At 62.9% G+C, this 21,236-nt stretch overlaps 1 protein-coding gene across 1 annotated transcript in view; it reads left to right on the top strand.

Moving 5' to 3' along the window:
- MLPH (melanophilin) overlaps positions 1-16,845 on the top strand; it is a 31,508-nt gene extending 14,663 nt beyond the window's left edge. Inside the window, exons 5-14 of the mRNA XM_036236477.1 lie at positions 1,030-1,121; positions 2,228-2,332; positions 3,622-3,793; positions 5,909-6,048; positions 11,093-11,275; positions 11,518-11,673; positions 13,178-13,267; positions 13,781-13,858; positions 14,379-14,436; positions 16,526-16,845. Coding sequence (XP_036092370.1) covers positions 1,030-1,121; positions 2,228-2,332; positions 3,622-3,793; positions 5,909-6,048; positions 11,093-11,275; positions 11,518-11,673; positions 13,178-13,267; positions 13,781-13,858; positions 14,379-14,436; positions 16,526-16,692 — 1,241 coding nt within the window. The 3' untranslated portion in view covers positions 16,693-16,845. The remainder of the gene's footprint in view (positions 1-1,029; positions 1,122-2,227; positions 2,333-3,621; positions 3,794-5,908; positions 6,049-11,092; positions 11,276-11,517; positions 11,674-13,177; positions 13,268-13,780; positions 13,859-14,378; positions 14,437-16,525) is intronic.
- The last annotated feature ends 4,391 nt before the right edge of the window (positions 16,846-21,236 follow it).

Here is a 21,236-nt window from a genome sequence, read left to right as displayed (position 1 = left end):
TCCCTCTGCGGTTCCAGGTGCGCCCGTGGGAGCACGAGCTCCGCAGGGGAGTCCTCCTCGCCCAAATGGTTTTCTCTGTCTCCGCCTCCCTACCGAGAGTGGTCGAGACACCGCTGTCCCACCTCAGGGACGTGGGGCGCCCTTCGTGTTTCTGGATAGATGGGTCCCCATCGCTCTAACCCGTGTCTGGAGCAGAGAGGGAGACAAAGGGGCACGGAGACCCCACTCACAGTCGATGGGGGGGGTACACGCACCCCACCGCTGGAAGCCCGTTTCCTCGTGCCACGGTGCAGACAGAGGCCCTGTCTGGGGCCCGCCGTCTGGCAGTTTGGCGTGAGTCTCCTCAAGGCCATCGCTGTCCAGACAGAACCAAAATAATCACCAGGTCTGTGTCCCAGTGCACCAAGGAGAGGCCCCTGCCCGAGGGGAGTTGCAGAGCAAGGAGGGGACAGAGCCCCCAGGCTGAGCCTCCCCTCCCTGCCACCTGTCCCGGGGCTGGGCCTGCTGCTCAGCAGACAACGTGGGACTGGGCGAAGCGGTCCCTTTGGGAAAACACACTTAGCTGTAGCCGCCTCCGCCCACCCCAGCTCCAGGGCCTTCGGACGGCCCAGAAGGCTCGTGCGGGGTGGATGCCTGCCGCCGGGCCAGGGACAACACTAACACGGACTCGGGCCAGTGCTACCTGACGCTCACACAGGCGCTGCACGCCCACAGGGGCCTTGCCTGGGCGATCTGCAGGGGGCGGGAGGGAGGGAGGGAGGAAGGAGGGATGGAGGGAGGGAAGGAGGAGGGAGGGAGGGAGGAATGAAGGAGGGAGGGAGGGAGGGAGGGAGGAATGAAGGAGGGAGGGAGGGAGGGAGGGAGGAGGGAGGGAAGGAGGAAGGAAGGAAGGGTGCACGGATGGGTGGCGGGTGGAGGGCTGGGCGGCGGGCGGGTGGACGCATGGGTGGGCGTATGTGTGGACAGAAGACGGGGGGGGGGTGCCCCCATCCCTCTCTCTTGGGCGAGCCATGCGGGTGTGTGTTGCAGGTGGGCCCCCGCCGGGCCCTGGGGACACCGAGCACACGGACAGCGATGCGGGGCTGGACGCGGCGGCCCCGGGCCGGCCCCTCGGCAGCAGGGTGAGTCCTCCTCAGACACGCGACCCCCGCAAACCGCCAGCCGCAGCCGCGGGGCCTGATTTACTGGAAACCTCGGCAGGTGCGACGACTCCACTGCAGCACGAAGCCGCTGCCTCTCGGCCTCGCCCGGGGACCTCCGGGGTCACCGAGCGTGGAGCAGGAGCCGCGCTCAGCGCGCGCTCACCCTCAGAAACCCCGACGCGCTGTGCGGTGTGTGGGGCCCACCCAGACCTGCGGCCAGGGGCCCGGGGCTCCGTCCGGAGGGCAGGCTGGGGTCCCAGAGGGCCCACTGCTGTCCTCGGAAGGTGGCCTCCGCATCCTTCGGGGAAGCAAACCGCCCAGGCTCTCTCCTCTGCCGGCGTTTCTGTTTCTTTACAGCCAGCCGTGGGCCTGGTTTTAACTGCTGTCTGTTTCCGTTTTCACTTAGTGTTTAACTTAACTTTCAGTGACCACGACGAGCCAGGTCACCCCCGCGTTTCCGGGTAGGATGACGGGGTGGGGCGGGTGATGACGAGTGTAAATCAAGCCACTTGGAGAGCGACGGGTCTGAGAGACAGCGCCGGCCAGGTCCGCCCGGCAGCTCCGTGGGGGACACACACGTCTCTTTATGACGAACGTATTTGTGCCGCTGGCTAAGCTCACAGAACACGCTCCAGGGCCGACGGTTACCGATACAACACATCTAAAGAACCAAAATCCCCACGAGGGAGGGGTTTGGAGCTAGGCTTCTGCTCTCGCATCCAAGGAGCACGGAGCCCGAGGTCTCCCCCCAACCTCCGCCTCCCGCAGCAGGCACCCCTCCTTTGCCCGGAACCCCAAGGGCAGGAAGCCTGCCTCCCCCAAGGCGGCACCTGCCGGGGCCTGTGTCCTCAGCACTTTTGAGCAGCCGTGTGTGCGTCCGGGGCTTCTGCTCACCTAAGCAAGGGGTGCAGGGCGTGGAGACCCTGTGATGGGCACGGTGGGCTCTGGCGCCCCCTCGGTGTGGCCTTCAGGGTTGTTCCAGTGTCTTTCTGGCGCGGGAGGTGGGTGGCCCGGGGGCACCCAGCCCCCACCTATGGGAGCATCCGGCCCGCCCTGTCCCGCTGACTCTGCCTCTCCTCGCCCAGTCAGTGCCAGCCGAGAAAAAGCGCCTCCTGCCTGTCCACAGCCTGGACTTCGAGCCCGACTCCGACGAGTCCGGTCCGTCTGGCGGTCGCCCCCCAAGCCTGCAGGTCAGCGGGCTCTCACTTCTGTGCCACCCCTCCCGGATAACCGGGGCGCCATGCCGGGGACAGGGAGCATGCCAGGCACCAGGGTATGACGGGCAGGGGGCAGTGGAGGAGGGGGACATGGGGCCCAGAAAAGCCCACCCTCCCAGGGGCTGACTCTCCAGAGAGGTGGGGCGCAGGGCAGCGGAGTCAGGGGCCCAGGGTATTCAGGGTGGGTGCTTGTCTCCAGAATAAGGCAGAAACCGTGACTCAGGGGGCGGGGTGCAGGAACCGTCTGCCTGGCTCAGACTGGGCCTGACGCGGGCCTGGACATCCGTCTCGTGGTTGGGTCACGTGCTTTCTTGCCCAAAGTAGGATGGTCTTGTGGGTGCGAGAGGCTGCCATTCACATAAATGGGGCTCTTCCAGGAGCCAGCACACAGGGTCACTGTCCTCCTCGGCTGTGTGACCTTGGTCTGCGGCTCCATCCCCCACACCCAGAGAGGAGCGGTCACCTCCACTCCTTTCAGGACGAGAGGCTGTGCCGGGCACACGCGGGGCAGGCGCGTAGCAGAGGGCGGCCCCGGCGCCAGTCTTGGGCTGCGCAACGGCCCAGCTCCAGCAGGACCCCTGCACTTGGGGGGCCCCCTGGGCTCAGGCAGTGCCAGGCCAGACGCGGGGCAGGGCTCGCTCTGCCCAGGCCGCTCCACAGACCCCTGTGTGGGGAGGAGACAACGGGCCGGAATCCAGCACCCGACACGCATTTGAGCCACGGTCCAGCTCCCGCTGTAGTCCTGGGGTCCACAGTCACCGCGTCTTGTCACCCCCACGGCCTGGGGACTGCCTCTTTCTGGCCCCCAGGCTGCAGCACAGCCGAGGGGGAAAGGAGAGGGGCGTGTGGCTTCCCAAAGCCCTCAGCACCCCGTGTCCTGGGGAATGATGGCACAAGCGAGGGATCCCTCTGCGGGCCAGAGGGGGGGCGGGGAGATGTGGGGGTGCATCCGAGGGGCCGCCCCACCCGCCTTGCCTCTCTACCCTTCAAGGATTAAGACACACACAGAACAATGCGCCCCCCGAAAAACGACTTCCCGCCCACTTCCTCGGAGCTTCAGTCTCTTGGGGGGTGTGAGCCCCAAGGCTGTCAGAAGGATCTCGGTCCCCTTGTGTGATGGGTGGTGGCTTCAGCACTGTTTGAAGTCACAGGGGGCTGAGTTGCGGGTGGTGGCGACGGCGGGAGTCCAGGGTTCCGGCGGCAAGATGACAGCTCGAAGCTTAGCCGTCCCCCCGCCCCGCCCCTGTAACTCCCCCGCTCAGGTCCTCGCGGGCGAGCCGGGAGCAGAGGAGGCTGGCGCCAGGGCCGCTGGGCGCCACCCCCATGCAGAAGAGCGGACAGACGGCACAGCCTGGGCCGGTCACGACGCCCTCACCGAGCTCAACCCGCCCGGGGGGCCCTGCGCGCTGGGCCTGGGCCTCACGGCCACACCTGGTAGGTGCCCGGGGCCGCGGCTCCCCGCCGGGCTCTGAGTGCGGGAGGGGCTGCTGGAAGGCCAGTTACCCGCCTCCACTCCACCCCCCCACACACCCAACGCGGGCGATCACTTCCTCGATGCGACTGACCGGCGTGCTCGGTCCTGGCACACGCCGCGGTCGCCTGCTGCCCCCGGGCCGGGGGCCCCAGCAGCGCTCAGGAATGCCGGCGTGGACGCCCGACCTGGCCGCACGGCTCACTGTCCCCTCTTAGGGAGGATGTCGGTGCAGGGGAGAGGCCTTGCGTGTAGAGTTCCCTGAAATGACCGGAACCAATGGTCGCCAGACCGACCATGCTGACGGGGACCGGGCAGCTCTACACCTGGGCCCGAGGCCGCGCCTGGGCACCGAGGTGCAGGTCCCATCTGGGCAGCACCTGCCCTGGTGCACCGCCGGCAGCTGTGAATCAGCCGGACGTCATTAAGCGCCGACGCCCGATTTGCTCGGTTTAGTGCTGTTTCAGACACTTTGCTTGGTAATGAAATCTGGGCCGCTGTGGCTTCCTGTGCCCTGTGGGAGTGCGCGCCCTGGGCTCGGGCCAGGCACCCTCCTGACGTCAGGCCGGAGAGCCACAGTGCGGGCGCCTCCCCACCGACGTGCCCCACTGGCCGCGGTGTGGGCCGGCGGCCGCCCGCGAGACGTGCTTAGGACACCGTCTGCCAGGAAGCGGGCCGCTTCCCATGGTCCCTTTTCATTACATTATTGAGCCCGTAATCTCATGATCCTCATGCTGATGAGAGTCCTGGAGGCGTTCGTGGGGGCAGGGAGGCGGGCTCTACCTTCCCCCCTAAACAGCCAGTAAGTGAATCTACATTGACCGAGCCGGAGGATGCAGACTTGGGCACACTCACTTCCTCCCATGTTCCCTAATCAGCCAAGATGTGGACGGGGTAGCGGGGGCCGGGGGGGCGGGGCACGGGGCGGAGGTCATGGACAGCGGGGCATCGCGGGGAGAAGAGAGACTGTGCTGAGGACAGGCGCCTGGGAGACAGGCCGCCCTGAGCTCCAAGCCGAGCTCTGCTGACCCTGTTCCACTGATTCTAAGACACATTTTTCGCCTCGTCTTTGGAATTGGGACGACCTCAGAGTCCGTTAGGCAGTATTGTCGCTTTCTTAATAGCGCATCATATAAGCCGCGTGGTCTGAGATTTAACGAGATACGGCACGGTGCTGCAGCAAACCGCTTAGCCCCCGTGCCTCAGTTTCCTCCTTGCGAAAGGGGTTAACAATCCCTAACTCATCACATTGTGGTAGATGATGAACAAGAGGGCGTATCTGTCAACTACAACCGCGGAGCAACTTGCCGCAAACTCACTGGCCTAAAACAACACACGTTTATTATCTCACTGAGGGCCAGGAGTCCAGGCGCCGCTTAACTGCGTCTCAGCACAGGGTCCCAGGCAGAAACCAAAGTGTCACCAGGGCCGAAGGCTCGGCCGGAGCGCGGGCCCTCTCCCAAGCTCACTCTCGTTGTGGGCAGAATGCACGGGGCCAGCTGCACGTCCCCTACGGACGGAGCCTGTGCTCACGTGGCCTGGTGTGCGGGACCCTCCCCGCCAGGGTCAGCCTCGAACGCTCCTCCTGCCCCCGTCTCCTGGGGGGCTGTGTGTGGGCAGGTCCTTCCAGGTGACAGTGGTAAGCAGGGATGGGGAGCTTCCAGAGCCCCGGTGGCTCATGCCCATGACAGTCTGCCAGTCACATCCTGGCATGAAAATGGCCTGCGGTGACCAATGCGGACAGACTTCCTGCAGTCCCTCCCCTCGCGGGAGCTTCCGGGGCCCACGTGGGCCACGCCGGGCGCACGGGAACGTGAGCTCGCGTGGCGGGACTGCGTTGCGTTTGCTTTGCGGACGTGGCTTTCGCGGCTCCGAGGCGCGCGGTGAGCGCTGGGCCGGCCGTGGGGCCGCGGTCTGCTCCGTGCTGATCTGCACTCAAGGGTCTCGGCCCCCAACTTCAAGGGGGCGTCTCTGTGTCTTCGTTCTCTTTGCCGTCTCATTTCCTTCGCTGGAAAAGACGCGTCCGCGAGCGTTCAGCCTCTCGCGCCAAATGACCCAAACCCGCTGTCTCTCCGCAGGGGCGCACGTCGTCGGGAGCGAGCAGCCCCCCTCCCAGTACCTGGCCGACGTGGACACCTCGGATGAAGACAGCCTCCGGGGTCTCCGGGCGGCCCGCCGCCCTTCCGAACAGAGAGGCCGGCCGCGGTCCGAGAGGCAGGTACGGTGACCGCATACGCGTCCCCGTTGCTTCCTGGGCGGGGCCTTCCGCCTTCACACCACGGCGGGCCAGAGAATCCAGCGTTCAGCCTTTTAAAACCATAAGATTATACAACCTACTGGACAGAGATATTCGGTGTCATCAAAATACACAGTTTTTTTTTAATCCAAGTAAAATTCACCTAAAATCACCCATTTTAAAGTGAACAGTGCAGACGCATTGAGCACATTTACGGGGTGGCGCAGTCTCAATTTGTCCCCAGACATCTGCGTCACCCACAGGAAAACTGGTCCCCGTTACCAGCTACTCCCGGTCCCCGGTGCCCGGCCCCCTGCAGCCTGCCCTCCGCCTCTGCGGCTTCGCCTCCTCGGAGCATGTCGCGTGAGCGCGGTCAGGCGATCTGTGGCCTTCTGCGCCTGGCGGCCTCACTCGGCATCGTGATTTGTAGGTTCACGTACATTGTAGCATGTGTGACGACTTCATTCCTCTGGATGAAAATATATACTTTATTGTCTATCAAGTAGTATGTCTTTTACAAGAGGAAAAAATGCTCTATGGTCTTATGCTTTTAGCGTGTGTCAGTTTTGAGGAAACTGAACTCCGGGTACTTGAGACCCGTGAAGTCAGTGAGCACCAGGCCGTGGACGCTGGCGAGGCAGACGCCCATCACGTGATTCCTTCTCCGAGTCTAAACTGCGATCCAGGTTACAGGTCGTTGGCCTAGATCTGAGCAAGTGCGTTAGTGGGGGGACAGCAGTCATGTTCCCCGCGGGAACTCCGTGACGGCCAGGGTGACGCAGACTCGCCGACGTCTCTGACGGGCGAAGTCATGGAGCTGGGGCTGTTTCTAACTGGCGACTCGAGGCGTGGAACCAGACGAGGGCGAGCAGGCCCTGCTCCAGGTGCGGAGCCCCGAGCTGCCGCTGCTCCGAGGCTGGTCTCAGGCGCATCTACAGGAGCCTGGATTCGTGCAGGTCGGTGGGTGACACGGAGCTCCCCTGGGGCTCCTCTGGGAGACTTGGGGGTGCACTTGTAGAGTCCCCACCTTCAGGGCACCCATAGACCAAGCTCTGAACTGTCAGATGGAGAGACTGACCAATGGTTGAGCAGGCTGGAGACCTCCCTTCACAGCCAGGACACAGACCTCCCCGGGCTGGAGGCCTCCTGTGTGGCCAGGACAGAGACCTCCCCAGGACACAGACCTCCCTGTGTGGCAGCACCTTGCGGGGCAGATACGCAACCAGCTCTCTAGTCAGAAGACAATGGGATGAAGACTAGAATTAAATTGTCTGTTTTCAGTGTTTTAATTTAGCAGTTTTAGAAACTTCTGGTAAAACACGTACCCACCCAGCCGATGCCGGTCACCCTCACGCCTCCGTGCTCTGCCCTGCACTTCGCGTTTGTATCCTGTCTCTGGAATTCTCGTTCTTCCATTATGTCTTTAGACTCTATGTCTTTCGGCTGACATCTCACCTGGAATGTGTCCCACACATCTGCGTGTTGGGGGATGGGCGGCAGAGGGAGTGGCCTTCAAATGCGACGTGGCCCCGTGCAGCCAGGAAAACTGGGCGGCTCTCCCAGGGTCGTTGCGAAGGGGCCCCCGGCACCCCCAACCTCTGCCCCCCTCAGAGCAGCGCCTCCAAACCCGGGCTCGCAGCCATGCCCTTGGGGGGGCCGAGAGTTCTCGAGGACAGTGTTGCACTGGGGTGGCCTGTGGCCTGTCCTTGCATTCGTACCCACGGTTAGGACTTTCCAGGTGCAAAATATTCGGGAAGGACTTTCTGTAAATAATGACTTCCGCCAAGGGAAGACCAAGGACAGCGCAGCACGTGGCACGAGGGGCGTTCCAGGGCGAGACGGAGGAGGGGCAGGAACCGGCATGCGCCCCGCACCTCCCCCCCCCCCCCGCCACGCTGGGGCGTGAGCGCCTCACTCACGAGAGCTGCCCGGGGCCGGCGACACCGCGCTCGGGCCGCAGATCCTGACTCGGTCTCCCCACAAGACCCTCCTCGGTGCCAAATCGTGGTTGCTCGTCTTAGTGCACGGCCCGTGCCCGCACTGCATGTGCACATTGTGAAACTTGGTCGTGTTGCACACGAGTTGAAAGCGCCAAGTCTTACGTCCGTGCGTGTGGGACGTCACGGCGCCAACAGCTGGCACGCACAGGGGCCAGGCGGCACCGCCGACGCACCTGCCGCGTTGGGCAGGAGGGACAGGGCACAGCCGGCTTCGTGGAGGTGTCTCGGGAGCCCCGGAGAAGCCGGCGTTCTGTGGGGCGCTGATGGGGCCGGCGGTTCTCAGGACCAGGCAGGAGACGCGGGCTGCGCGGGGGCCGCCGCGTCCACACGGGCGCCGTGCGCAGACAGCGGCCTGGGCCCTGTGGGGCCCGGCCTGGCCCGGCACCCGCTGCGCCAGCTCCTGCCCGACCCGCTCCGACCTCGGGGGAGAGCGCCCCCGGTCATCCTCCTGGGCTGCTCTTCTTTCTGCTCCGAAGGTGACATTTCACAGTGACAGCGCTGGGTGCTGCTGGGCTGGGCTCTTTCTCTCCCGGGCTCAGGCAGCGGCCACACGTTCCGCACAGGCCATCGGCTGGGCACTCTCCCCCTGGGCTATCGATCACTGTCCCTTTAGACTCTGAGTGTGACCGGAGGTCTCAATTACCAGCAGCCACTCGAGGGCCACTCCTGAGCGAAGCCCTCACGCTGACCCTTCTCGGCTTCGCTCTTCTGCGGGCGGGTCTGCCCACTCAGAGTCCTCGGCGCTGTGACGATCGAGCTTCTCACCCAGTGAACGGCGCGGCAGCGCCTTGCCAGCCGCGGGCACCCGAGGCCCTCGTGAAGCAGCCGGGCTACGAGGGAGGGAGCGGCAGGAAGCCCTGGCTGCCGGCTCGGAGGAGACCGGAGCATCGATTTTCTCATGTCCCGTCTGGGTGCTAATAGACCCTGTGACTCAAGAGCCTGGTGACTCAAGGGATGAGGCTGTTGTACATTCGGTCACCTCAGGTTGCTGGCTGGCGTGCCTCCTGGCCCGCGAGTGACCCAAAGCTCCTGCCAGACAATGACTTTCAGTCTCCTCAGCCTGGCGTGGTTAATTCCCGCCTTCCTGTGCTGATCGGGATCGAAGGGACAATCGCTGCCCACGGGAATGACACGTCACCGGCCTTTCAGGTCCGGCTAGCTTCCTCGTCTTGCTGATTTTGTCACCCAGCCTGCCATATCCGCCCCATAATGTCCCCTCTCCTGGTCCCGCTCTCAGCTTTTGCTTGGTGTTCCAGGACCCCTGGCGAGAGGAAACAGGTGTGTGTCACCGTTACCCTGCACAGGTCGTGCCCCGGCTGGTGGCCTTAGCATTCCATCCACTGCTTGGTAATTTGGTGCTTCCACGGTGGCAGACGCCAGGTTCTGCTGGTGGCAGTGGGCTGTGTTCCCAGCCACTGGTTCCGTCCCTCTGCTGCAGAGGGAATAGCACTTGTGGGTAGTAAAAAGTCTGCCGACCCGGCTGGAGAACACGGCCATGCTTCCCTCGGCCACGGTCACGCTGAGGCCAGGCGGGTCCCAGCAGGGCGAGGGGACAGGGCCCTGGAGCCCCTTTGGTGAAGGAGGTTGAGGCGCCGACGAGGCTGATATCGAAGGCCCTGGGAAGGTCTCACAGGTCTTGGACACGTGTGGGGTCAGACGGCTGGCGGGTTACCCGCACGGCCCCCACGGGCTGGCTCTGTCCGGCCCCTTATCGTCTGCCCTGCCTTCAGCTTGGGCATGTGTGGGTCCAGCAATAGGGGCGGCAGAACTCAGAGGGGGTGCATGTGTGACAGCCCCAGAGCAGACATGACAGAGAGCATGGCTGAACCTGGGGAGCCTCCCTGTCCCACAGCCTCTGGGGGGGCCGGGCCATCAGAGCCGTCTCCCTCTGGACCAGGTTAGTGACTGTGCACTCAGCACAGCAAAGCAGCCTCACGGGGAGAACACAGGGCACACCCTGGCCTAATGCACGTGTGTGTGCATGTGTGTGCGCGCACCTGTGTGTGCACATGTGCACGTGTTCACACGCGTGTGTATGTGTGCATGTGTGTGCAGGGACCCTCATACGCTGCTGGGAGGACTGTAAACTGGTGCAGTGTGGGCTTCCTCAAAAAATTAACAATAGAACTACCATGTGATCTAGCAGTTCTGCTTCTGCGTATTTATCCAAAGAAAACTCAAACACTAATTTGTAAAGATATATGCACCCTGTGTTCCCTGCAGCACTGTGTATAGTTGCCAAGATAGGACACAAACTGTTCATAGGTAGACGAATAGATAAAGAAGTGGTGGTACGTGTATGCAATGGAATATTACTCAGCCATGAAAAAGGACGGAATCTTGCCATTCATAACAACATGGCTAGACCTAGGGAGTATTGTGAAATAAGTCAGACAAAATAAGACAAATACCATAGGATTTCACTTACGTGTGGAATCTAAAAAACAACAAAAAAAACAAACTCATAGATACAGAGAACAAACTGATGGGTCCTGGGGCGTGGGGAGGAGCAAGAGGTTGGGCAGGAAAGGGGAAGGGGGTTAGGAAGTACAAATTTCCAATTATAAAACAAGTCAGGAAGATGCAAAGCACAGCACAGGGAATAGAGCTGGTAACGTTGTAATAACTACATCTGTTAACACAAGGGGCAGTTACCAGACTTAAGTTACCAGACTCATGGTGGTTGGGGATCTCTTCACTCGTTATACAAATGCTGCTATACAAATGTTGATTCACTGTGTCGTGCATTTAAAACTAATATAATGTCGTATGTCAACTATAATTAAAAATAAACAATTGGTGGAACTTAGGTGGCCCTGGGTGCCATCGGGATCACCAGGACTGGCCCGCCCTGCAGAGCCCGGTTCTGGAGGGCCGGCGTGGGCCCAGCGTGGGCACTTTGGCCAAGCTTGCCCAGGGAATGAAGGGAGACCGAGGCTCCGGTAGGAGCCTGGGACATGTGTGCTCAGGGCCGCTGAGCACGGTGGCCAGCAGCTGCACACAGGCCACTGGCTCCCTCATTTCAGCGTGCAGCTGCCGGCGAGCCTGCAGCCGCCGACGTAGAGGAGGATGCCCTGAAGAGGAAGCTGGAGGAGCTGACCAGCAATGTCAGTGACCAGGGCGCCTCGTCCGAAGAGGAGGGCAAGGACGAAGGGGCAGCGCCGGACAGGAGCACCCCCACGGAGGACTTCCCCAGGGCGGCCTCGGAGGTGAGGCCACCCCAGCAGTCTTGGAAAGACAAGGGCCAGCAGCCCAGCCCCGGGCAGGCAGCCAGCCCCTGGTGGGCACGGAGGGCCCCCGACGAGGGCCACACAGGGTGCCAGACCCCGCTGACCACCCGGCAGACCAGCTTGGGGAGTGAGCAGACGGGAGCGTCGTAAGGATGAGGCCCTTGCTGGTGACGGCCGGTGTCTCTCCACTGATGGTCACGTCCAGTGCCCCCCTTTCTTAGGTGCACCCGGCCGCAGGCCAAACGCGCAGACAGGAAAAGAGCCCCCCGGGCCCTCGGGACCCCGTCCCGCCCACCAGGACCGCAGACGAGGAGCTGTCAGCGCTGGAGGACAGAGTGGCGGTGACTGCCTCTCAGGTCCAGCAGGCGGAGAGTGAGGTAGCCACATGCCCCCGGGGAGCACATGGCAGGGCCCTGAAGGTCAGACCAGCAGACAGTCCCCCATGGGGCTCAGGAGCTTGGGGGTCCCTGCGGGGACAGTGCCCACCACGCCCTGTGCCCTCACGTCTGCCTTTGTCCCATTCGCCATGCTAAGGCCAGGCAGGGTTTGCAGCCACAGCAGAAGGACGCTGGCCCTCGCCACTCGCCATCCCATGAAGAGAGGCTTCTCAAGAAGCAGACTTAGATCGGGGGAGTGCCCTGCGGCTCAGGACCACCTTGGGGCCAGAGGGTCATCCTTCAAGCCCAAGCATGAGCCCAGAGCTTGAGTTTGGAGGGGCGTGTCAGGGTATACAAAGGTCAAAGGACAGGGACAGCCGAGGTGACCAGGCTCGGCTCTGCCCTCATCCTGGGGACCCACCGAGAAGAGACGGTCTGCCCCTCAGACTAGAGGGGAGCCAGCACCCACCGGTGGCCCATCCCCATGTGCCTGCCCCTTAGCAAGGGTCCACGGTCCCCAGGAGGAGGGGCGGGTCGCCAGAGCTGAGGGCCAGCCTGAGGACGCTGCATCCCTTGATTCCTCTTGTGTGGCAAGCAATCTCCGAGCTCCGGAATGTGGCAGGCATGTGTGGGACACCGAAGCCACAGCCGGGCCAGCTGGGACCGAGCCGCTGCCCGCAGGGAGCTCGCACGTCCAGGGGGAGGACGGGGACCGACGCCGGGGGCATTTCAGATCCCGAAGGGATCTGTGCAGACAGGAAGTGAGGGCCACCCCACAGGGCTCTCCGTGGGGCCCTCAGAGGAGGGGCTCGGGCAGGGATGTTGGGGGGCAGCACGTGCAAGGACCCCAAGGTGTGGGGGACTCGCATGTCACATGCAGGAATGAGCAGTGAACCCTGAACCCCAGAGGCTGGAGCAGGTGAGGGGAAGCACCCAAGAGGAGGGGGTTGCAGGGGGCCCGGCGGGTCACAGGGGAGAATTTGGGGAACCGTCGCAGGGATCTGAACGGGGGTGATGGGGCCAGGTTTCCCTTCCCAGAAGCCTCCTCCGGCCTCCGTGGGGGGAGGTGAACAGGGAGCGGTGTGAAAGGTGGTGCCGGTGGGGGTGAGGGGTTGGAGACGGGGTCGCAGGGCCAAGCCTTGCCCGTAAGGCACAGTCCTGTCCCTTGGAGCCACGGTGTCCCCCTCCCCCAGTCACTGCCCACCCCCTGTCCCCTGTCCCCACTGGGAGCCAGACTTCCCTGTCCCCACTGGAAGCCAGACTTCCTGATGCCCCCCAGAATATGTGCAGAGCCCCGCCTGCCCCCACATGGGGGGACCCACGAGGAGCACCCCACCCCCCGACAAGTGTTGCAGGTGACTGAAACAGGACCCAGAGATAGCGTCTGCTGGTGGAGGGTCCTGAGGGGCGACGATGAAGTGGTGAACCAGGGCCCGCTGCCCCTCGGTGCTGTGACGGTGGCTGAGAGGGGACATCCCAGCACGGTCTGCCGCCTGTCCCCCAGGTTTCCCACATCGAGTCCAGGATCGAAGCCTTGCGCGCTGCAGGCCTCACGGTGCAGCCGGCAGGAAGGCCCCGAAAGTGTCAACTCCCGGTGAGTGGCCGGACACAAACCCTGGGGGCAGATGTTGGGGACCTGGCCAGGCGCACAGGGCCGACGTCCTCCTCCCCCAGTCAAGTCGGGAATCTCCAGACAAAATTACGTGGGTGGGGAGATCAGACCAAAAAAGGGCGTGCCAAACGGGGTGCACAGGACGCCCAGTCACAGCTGACCCTCAGACAAGCGACGAACCGTTTCCAGCGTAAGTAGATCCCACGCACCACCTGGGACGTCCTCACGTTGCGAACGGCTCGCTGGTTCTCTGGACTGCGGGGCCAACTGGGCGTCCGCGTTTCAATTTGCTGACCCTGGCCTCCGGGTCCCCGGCCGGCGGTGCTCGCCAGGCCAGCGTGCCCTCCCTGGGGAGAACGGCCGTCCCAAGCCCAGGGTCCACACACACGCGCACACACGTGTACACGCGCACACATGCACACGCGCGCGTGCACATACACACACACGGCGGAGGTCACACAGCAGTCATGACGCGGGCTTCTTCCTCGCCCCCAGATACTTCTGCCCCGGCTCGCGGGGCAAGTTGGCCGGAGCCCTAAGGACCCAACCGCGGACGCTTCGGATGGGGTCCAGGTATGTGGGCGCCCTCCGACCTCTGGAGGCGGGACAGAGGGCGAAAGGTGGCGCGGCTTCTCCAGACGCGTCTGTCCGCGCAGTGGTGGGGACTGGGCGGGTCTCTGGCCGCCGCAGAGAGTCACGCGGGGACGCACGCGGGGACGCACGCGGGACGCACGGCACGCAGGCACGCACGCGGGGACGCACGCGGGACGCACGGCACGTAGGGACGTAGGCGGGGACGCATGCGGGGAGAAGGGCGGAAGTGGGTGGGACCCGCGCAGCCTGGGCTCCCGCCACCAGCCACCCAGAGTGGGCCACCCGAAAGCTACGCGCCGCTCCCAGTCCTGGCGTTTGGCGCGTCCTCGATGACTGCGTGCGTTTTAATGTTAAGAGTTCAGAGGGGGCCAAAGAACGGAAGAAAGTTTACTCGATTGATTAGAATCTGGAAAAATGAAAGGAAGAAAGGAAGTCCCAAATTAGCCCCCAGGTCTCTAGCTTACAATGAGCGGGGCCCAGACACATGTTTTCCTTCCAGGTGGCGGCTGCGGCCTATCCCCCGAGGAGGAAGTTCAGTGACTCCCCTAAAACTCAGGGTAAGAGGCACCGCCCCCCACCCCACCCCCACGGGCCTGAGAGGGGCGCTCAGGGGACTGGGAGCTGCGGTCAGGGCTCTGTGCTTGTGTGGACTCTGCGGACACAGCAGCGTGCGCCCGGGGGACACTCGGCCGCCCTCGGGGGCCAGGGCGGTGAGCTGGAGCCTGGATGACCGAGGTCGCGCTGTCCGCGGGCAGAAGCGGCCGGCGGGGCTGTTTCCCGCAGCCCTACGGGCACCCTGCTCCAACCTTCTCACACCGAGCGCAGACCTCGGTTCAGCCTGCCCGGCGTCTCATGGGTGACAAGGACACCGACTTTGCCCTGGATAAACGGGCGTCAGGCCTGGGGCCCCCACAGCACGTGGTCCGGCCATCGGGCATCTCGTGTCCTCGTCCACTGCTCACAGGTCGCCGGGGAAAGCGGCCTGTTGCCAGCTCGGGACGCAGCCCCTCCTCCCCTCCCACCTCGTCTCCATGGGCCTGACGCCATGGTGGTGTCTCCTCGTACCCCAGTGCCCTCGCTGTCCCATCGTTTGATGCCACCATGGCCGCGGTCCCCACAGGGACTCTTCAGGTCCTTCTGCTGGCGGTCGCTGGCTCCCAGCCGCCTGCAGAATGCAGGTGTCCGGGCCCGGCCTCCAGCCTTTTGCCGCGTGCCCCACACTGGACCCGGTGGCCTCCTGCCCGCCCACGGGGTCCTCTTTCCTCCGCCCCAGGCAGCACACCCTTCCCAGGCCGACGTGGGTTTCTGAGCAACCTGGGCAGACAGCGGCTTCCACGCTTTTGCCTGGCTGAGCCTCCTGCCGGAACAGCCCTCGCCGCCCTTGCTCCCACCTCTGCCCTCTGAAGCCCTCCCGGCCCGCCCGATGCCTCTCCCACGAGGCCCTGCACCGCCAGCTTGGGGCGGTTTGCACATCCCGCCTCCACCCACCTCCGTGCCAGCTCCCTCTTTGCCCTCAGAGTTCCCAGCACACGTGCCGCTCAGCCCAAGGACAGAGCTGGTCCCCGAGGCCCTTTGAGGTAAATCCGTGATTCAGAGGCCACCTGCTGAGGGGCCGGCTGGGTCACCACGAGCTGACCGTTGAGGGGAGCTTCTAGCAGGTCTCATGGCTAAATTCCAAATGGAGGTTCATGTCCACGGCCAGAGAACAAGCGGTCAGTTCCTTGAGTGATCTTTGCGACTGGTCGTGTCGAGTCCAGAGGCCTCTGCATCTTGTCGGGTACCTGACTGCCAGGACCCCCGAAGCTCACGGCCATTTCAGGGTCTCAACCGCACAGCCGAGGCTGCTCACCCTACACGTGTCTCTGCCACCATGGCGACCAGCCTCGGGGGAGCGTGGCCCCACGCAGGCAGGCCCTCACGCATCAGTGTGAAGGACCATGTGTGTCCTCACTGCTCAGGGGCCGTGAGCCCTGGATTACAGTCCCCTCGACAGAGGTTGGTCCCCAAGTGGGCATGTACGGCAAGGCCAGGCAAACGGCCCCCGCCCCAGCGGGAACGGCCGCAGGCAGGCCATCTCTGGGAAGAGGGCGGGGAAGGACCCTGATCTGTAGCTTTTGTCAACGTCCCGCGGTGTAAATACTTTCACCCGGGCTGACTGCAAGCCACCTCTGTGACATCACTGATGGTGCGAGGTGCCAAGCTCAGCCACACTGCAGAGCCAGAGGGAGAGCGCTGCCCCGCCCCCGCCCCCGCCCGGCCCCGCCCTGCCCACCTGCAGCCCTGATCCCAGCCCACTGGGATTTGGGGCCAGATGCCCCTGCTTCACAACCACAGGCCACAGATTTACAGGAGAGGAGGGGACCCGCCCCCAATGCCAGAGCGGTGACTGTACTGTTTTGCGGTTTGGGCGTTTCTGGGCCTTAGGGGTGGGATTTTAATGCTCTGAAGCAAAGAAGAAAAACACGGGTCAGCCTGTTTATTTGCACAACTGCTGAAACTCCGAGGCTTTATCAAAACTATTTAATGCTGAGAAAACCTCTTGAAAGGGGAAGTGTCCATTTTTATGCTACTTTTACATTTCTTAGGAAACAAAGACACCTGTTTGGGTGGGTTTGTAATTCACGCCCCCTCCCCCGTTTCCCCCAGGTGGAGCCAGGGGGTCCCTCGACTGGAATTCTGTGTACCGCGGGTCCCTGACACAGCGGAACCCCAGCAGCCGGAGGGGGGCCGCCCAGCACGGCTTCACTGTAAGGTTTCACCTCGCTCCCCGGAGCGACTCTAGAGCCCTCTGGCCCGTCACCCTTACATACTAGTATTAAATCCTCAGAGCAGAGAAAGTTGGGATAAAATAACAAAGTAAAATCAGCAGAAGATTTAAACGAAAATCAGAAACATTTCTTAAAGGTGCCAAGTATACCAAGGATAGGTGCTTGCCCTGGGGTGGCATCCTGCTCAGGGGAGGGGACAGTGAGTGAGTCGGCAAGGACACCGGGGGTGGGGGGTGGACAGCCCCGAGCCGGTGAGGACAGTCTTCCCACACTAGGTGCCCAGGGACTTGAGGGGTGAAGTGCTTTCAAGTTAGAACGTCTCTCCTCATGGTCAGGGCTTTAAATGAGCACGCACTTTCCGTCCCTCCGCCCATTTGGTGAGAGCCAGGGTCATGGACCCAGGTTCGTGGCCGGGAAGCAAAGGCAGAGGGAGGCTGCGTGAAAGGCCCGGGGGCCTGACTGCACCTCCGACTGACACGTCCGTGTGCTGGCGCCTGCAGCGTGCACTCCCGTGTGTGTGTGCACCCTGTGCATCTGTGCATGCACGTGTCCGTGCCCATGCGTGTGCATCTGTGTGCACACCCATCTGTGCATGCTTATGTGTGCGTGTGTGCCTGTGCTTCGCAGAAACCCGTGATGACCCACAAGCCCTAAAGGGGGAGCTTCGTGGGACCGGGGCGGCGTGACAGAGGGCCCGCCACCCGCTTTCCGTCCTCCACGGCTGTTGCTCCCCTCCCTCTGCCTGCCCCGTGCACGAGGGCCCCCGCCCGTGAGATGGCCCGGCCCTCCGACCTGCAGCTGCCCGCACGCCCTCACTGGCGGCTCTCCGGGCTGCCCGCTGGGCTGCTCTGGCCCGCGAGGACCCCAGGCTAGGGCGGCTCTCCCCTGGGACGCTGCGGCTCAAACCTCCTTCCGCGTGGACTTCACTGCTGTCACCACTGCCTGCCTCATGCTGCGCTCGGGGACGGAGCAGAAAGGGGTGACGCGTGTCCTTGACCGCACCGTGCCGTGGGCAGGTGCGTGTGTTTCCGTGGGGGGGGTGCTGATTGGAGAAGGAAACCAGGCAGTAAGACAAGTGACAGAACTCGTGACCACTGCACATGAGGGAGGAGCAGAGGCCCAAGGACAGACACACCTGTCCCACAAGGTCCCCCACGGTTCACGGACCAGGAGAGGTGACAGGGCAAGGGCAGCTCACGAGCGTTGGGTCAGTGCCCAGGCGCAAGCGCAGACGACCTTCCGGGAAAGGCGGGTGATGGCGTGCTAGACGGGGTCCCAGCTTGGCACTGCCCCTCACCATGCCGGACCTGGTAGGACAGAGGGCCAGGACCGGTTGGCGATATCAGCTGGCCACTTGCCATCAGCTCCATAGCTGAGCCCAAGTCCCACCCCCTTGGACAGTCTGGGGTTGAAGGCTACTTCTGGGCATCTGCGTGGCTCGTCACGTTGAAGGGGACCCACTGGGACCCTCCAGAGCTGCCTTTGAGCGTGAAAGGAGCCGTCACATCTCCATCGCTGAGCATGGCTGCAGCCCCACAGGTCCACTGGTGTCTTCGGTCCTCACGTTACATCGACCAGGGGAAGGGGACAGCCCCCGCAGAGGAGGACGCTGAGCCCTGAGTGCGAGGTGGCGCCTCTTGCAGCTACTTATGTGACCCCCAATACTTCCTGAAGTGACTTTGGGGCAGCTTGAACTCGGCTCTCTCCGACTGGTGCTTCTGTTCAGTTAACATGGTGACCAGACCAGGAAGTCAGCGGTGATGCCCAAGGACCCATGGTGGTGATTTCTTTGGACCCAACTGTGGACAGAACGCAGAGCCCACCCACGGCTGTGCAGAGCCGACACTACGGGCTTTGCACGTCCACGGAGCCATGGACGTCACAGCCACCGCCCAGGTCTCGTCACCGATGGGCCCGCGGCCGCTCCCAGAGCAGAGGCGGCGTCACGGGGATCAGCTCCGAGTGGGTGGACTGGCTTCAGCGGCGCTGGGGTTCGTGGGGAAGGTGGGTCCCGGGCCCCCTCCCAGCGGAGGCCGGTTGACATGCGTCACCTCTGCTCAGCGCTACATGTGATTAAATGATCCCTGCAGAAGCAAGCGGGGTGGTGCGGCCTCCTTACTCCCAGAGCGAAGCCAACACTGACTTCCCAGGGGGCAGAGAAGCGGCTGGCCTGCTGCCCTGACGCATCCTTGCCACAGGGACAGTGAGTCCCTGCCCCCCAGAGCCAGGCCCGGCGCCGTGCTCTGCGCACCTGTACCCGGCCCGTGGCCAAGGCCGCCTGAGGAGCTGCAGACGCACAGAGCAGCCACCTGGCCGCGCCTCGGGCGCCTCCGACACCTGCCACCAGAACTCATCCCTTCTCCGTCCACAGAGCCCCCGTCTCGGCCCACTCAGCTCCGACCCGCGCCCCAACCCCAGCCCTCAGGCCCCTCGTCACCCCCCAGACCCCGCCCTCTGTGTCTCCCAAACCACTTCCGAATCCAGCTCCTTCCTCAAACTCCTTTATAACCTGCCCTTCGGTGAGATTATAAAACCGCAGCACCGAACAGAACAAAGACAGCGTGGGACAGGAAAAGTAAAGGCACCAGGTGAGTGGGCCACATCCAGCACCGTGTTAAAAATCCTACTTGCCTCGACCACGTGAGTTCGTCCCAGATAAGCAAGGAACTTTTGGGTCCCTGCCCAGCACAGCTTCCCTAAGACTATGCCCAAACCACTTACTGGCCTTTGGCACAATCGAGTTATTCAGAATATGAATAAGTTAAATGGTAAAATATTGGGCAGTTATTTCAAATGGCATCGATATTCTTCATGAAAATAATGAGATTCAAAAACATAGAAGTATGCCCGGTCTGCCGCGCAAACGTGGGGACCCCACTGGAAGGGAACGGCACACACGAATGAGCCTCTCCTCTGACTTTGTGGGTGCTTTTTTTTCTATTTTTCTGTACACATTAAATCCCCCCAAAATATATAAATTGCTTCTATAATAAAAGTCAACATATTTTTTTCCTAATAATAACTTACTTTAAACGTTAACTAGAAAGACTTGTAAAAGCCTAGAAAAAAAAGATGTCTTAAGTTATGAAAATGGGATGAAAGTGGTTTGTATATGGCGAATGCCACTACGGAGAGCCACGTGAGTGATGGACAAGGACGGAGAAGTGTCACGAAGATAACGGCTGCTGCACGGCCACCTCTCTGGGTAGTGACAGTGGCCCCAGTGCGGCCCGGACTGCTGGCGCCTGGCTTTGCAGTCTGCCACTAAGACCAGCGTGAAGAAGGAAGGCTAATGTGCTTTAAACCACTCGGCCCAAATGAAATTACGTAACCCAGGAGGGACAATTCCCCGACATTGATGAGAGTTTAAAAAAAAAAAAAAAGGAAAAAGACTCCGTCTTTGATGCTGCCTGGGAGGGAGGCAGCGCAGTGAGGGAGGGGCAGGGGGGCAGTCTGGGGGTCGTCCACTTCCTCCTTGGGCGATAAAAGGAGTGAGCTGGCTCCCACCTGAGCCACCGCTCAGGACACAGGCAGCGCTCGCCGCCACCGCCGTGGTGACCTGCGGTGAGTAGCCAGGGCCTGGGGAGACCCCGCCACTCTGCCCTCCGCCTCCGCAGAACCTCCCAGTCCGGGTGTGGGTCAAGGCTCTGTGCACCCGGGGCTAACGCTGAGGGGGGCGGCAGGGCAGCCGCCCCGCAGTGTGTGTGTCTGAGGGCCGCCCCTGCCTGCCCGCCGGGGGACCCCAGGGCTCAAGCACCCCATGGTGGAGACAAGGGGCCGAGGCGGCCCGAGCGACTTCCCCTGAGAAGGCAGAGCGGGAACCCCACGGGCAACAGCAATGCCCTCCACCTCAAGGGACACGGGTCCTCAGGGATCAGGTGCCAGGTGCTGGTCGCATTCTCCTGAGACGCCCTCCTCCTGGCGTGGGGTCCCCGCCAGGCTGCATGCAGCTCTTTGTCCCCATGCTTTCACGGCACCTGCACCTCCTCTGAGTCAGGGGTCCCCCACCCTGGGGCGACACCCCAACAGGTCTCTACAAAGGAGAGCGGTGTGCATTTTATATTGCTCAGGTGGAGCGCACCTTCCACAGGGCTCAGGAACAGGCTGCAAAGGCGGAGTGGGCAGAAGGGTCGTCCCTGAGACAAAAGGGCTTTTGGGCGTCATCTGGTGGCTCCGGAAGAGCCCAGGGCAGCGGCGTCCGGGAGGGGCCAGCCACTGAGGCTGGGGGAGGTGCCAGGTCTGCCAGGTGGATGCATGTGGGCAGGTCAGCGCCTCCACCCCAGCAGGACGAAAGGTGGGTGTTCTGGTACCTCTGCGGCCCGCAGCGCCCTCTCCCCCTGCCATCTGTAGGGGGTTGTCCAGCCACGTGAGACCCGGGCCCACCTTCCGCAGGCTTATCCTGGAGGCTCTGCAGGTTGCATCCGGAGTTGTGGGAAGGGGGTTGCTCTTGGTAAGGACACAGGATGCCAGGACTTTCAGCTGACACCCTCCAGCAAAGACGGGGTGGGACTTAACTGGGCGTCAGGAGGGCCTGGGCCAGTGAGGCAAACAATCCGGCCCCCCCTGCCCCCACGGAGCCTGGTCCAGGC

This window comes from Rousettus aegyptiacus, unplaced genomic scaffold, assembly GCF_014176215.1.
Source record: "Rousettus aegyptiacus isolate mRouAeg1 unplaced genomic scaffold, mRouAeg1.p scaffold_m13_p_2, whole genome shotgun sequence".
Taxonomy (NCBI): Eukaryota; Metazoa; Chordata; class Mammalia; order Chiroptera; family Pteropodidae; genus Rousettus; species Rousettus aegyptiacus.
The sequence above is the reverse complement of the archived record's forward strand: the minus strand, read 5'-3'. Positions and strand labels throughout refer to the sequence as shown.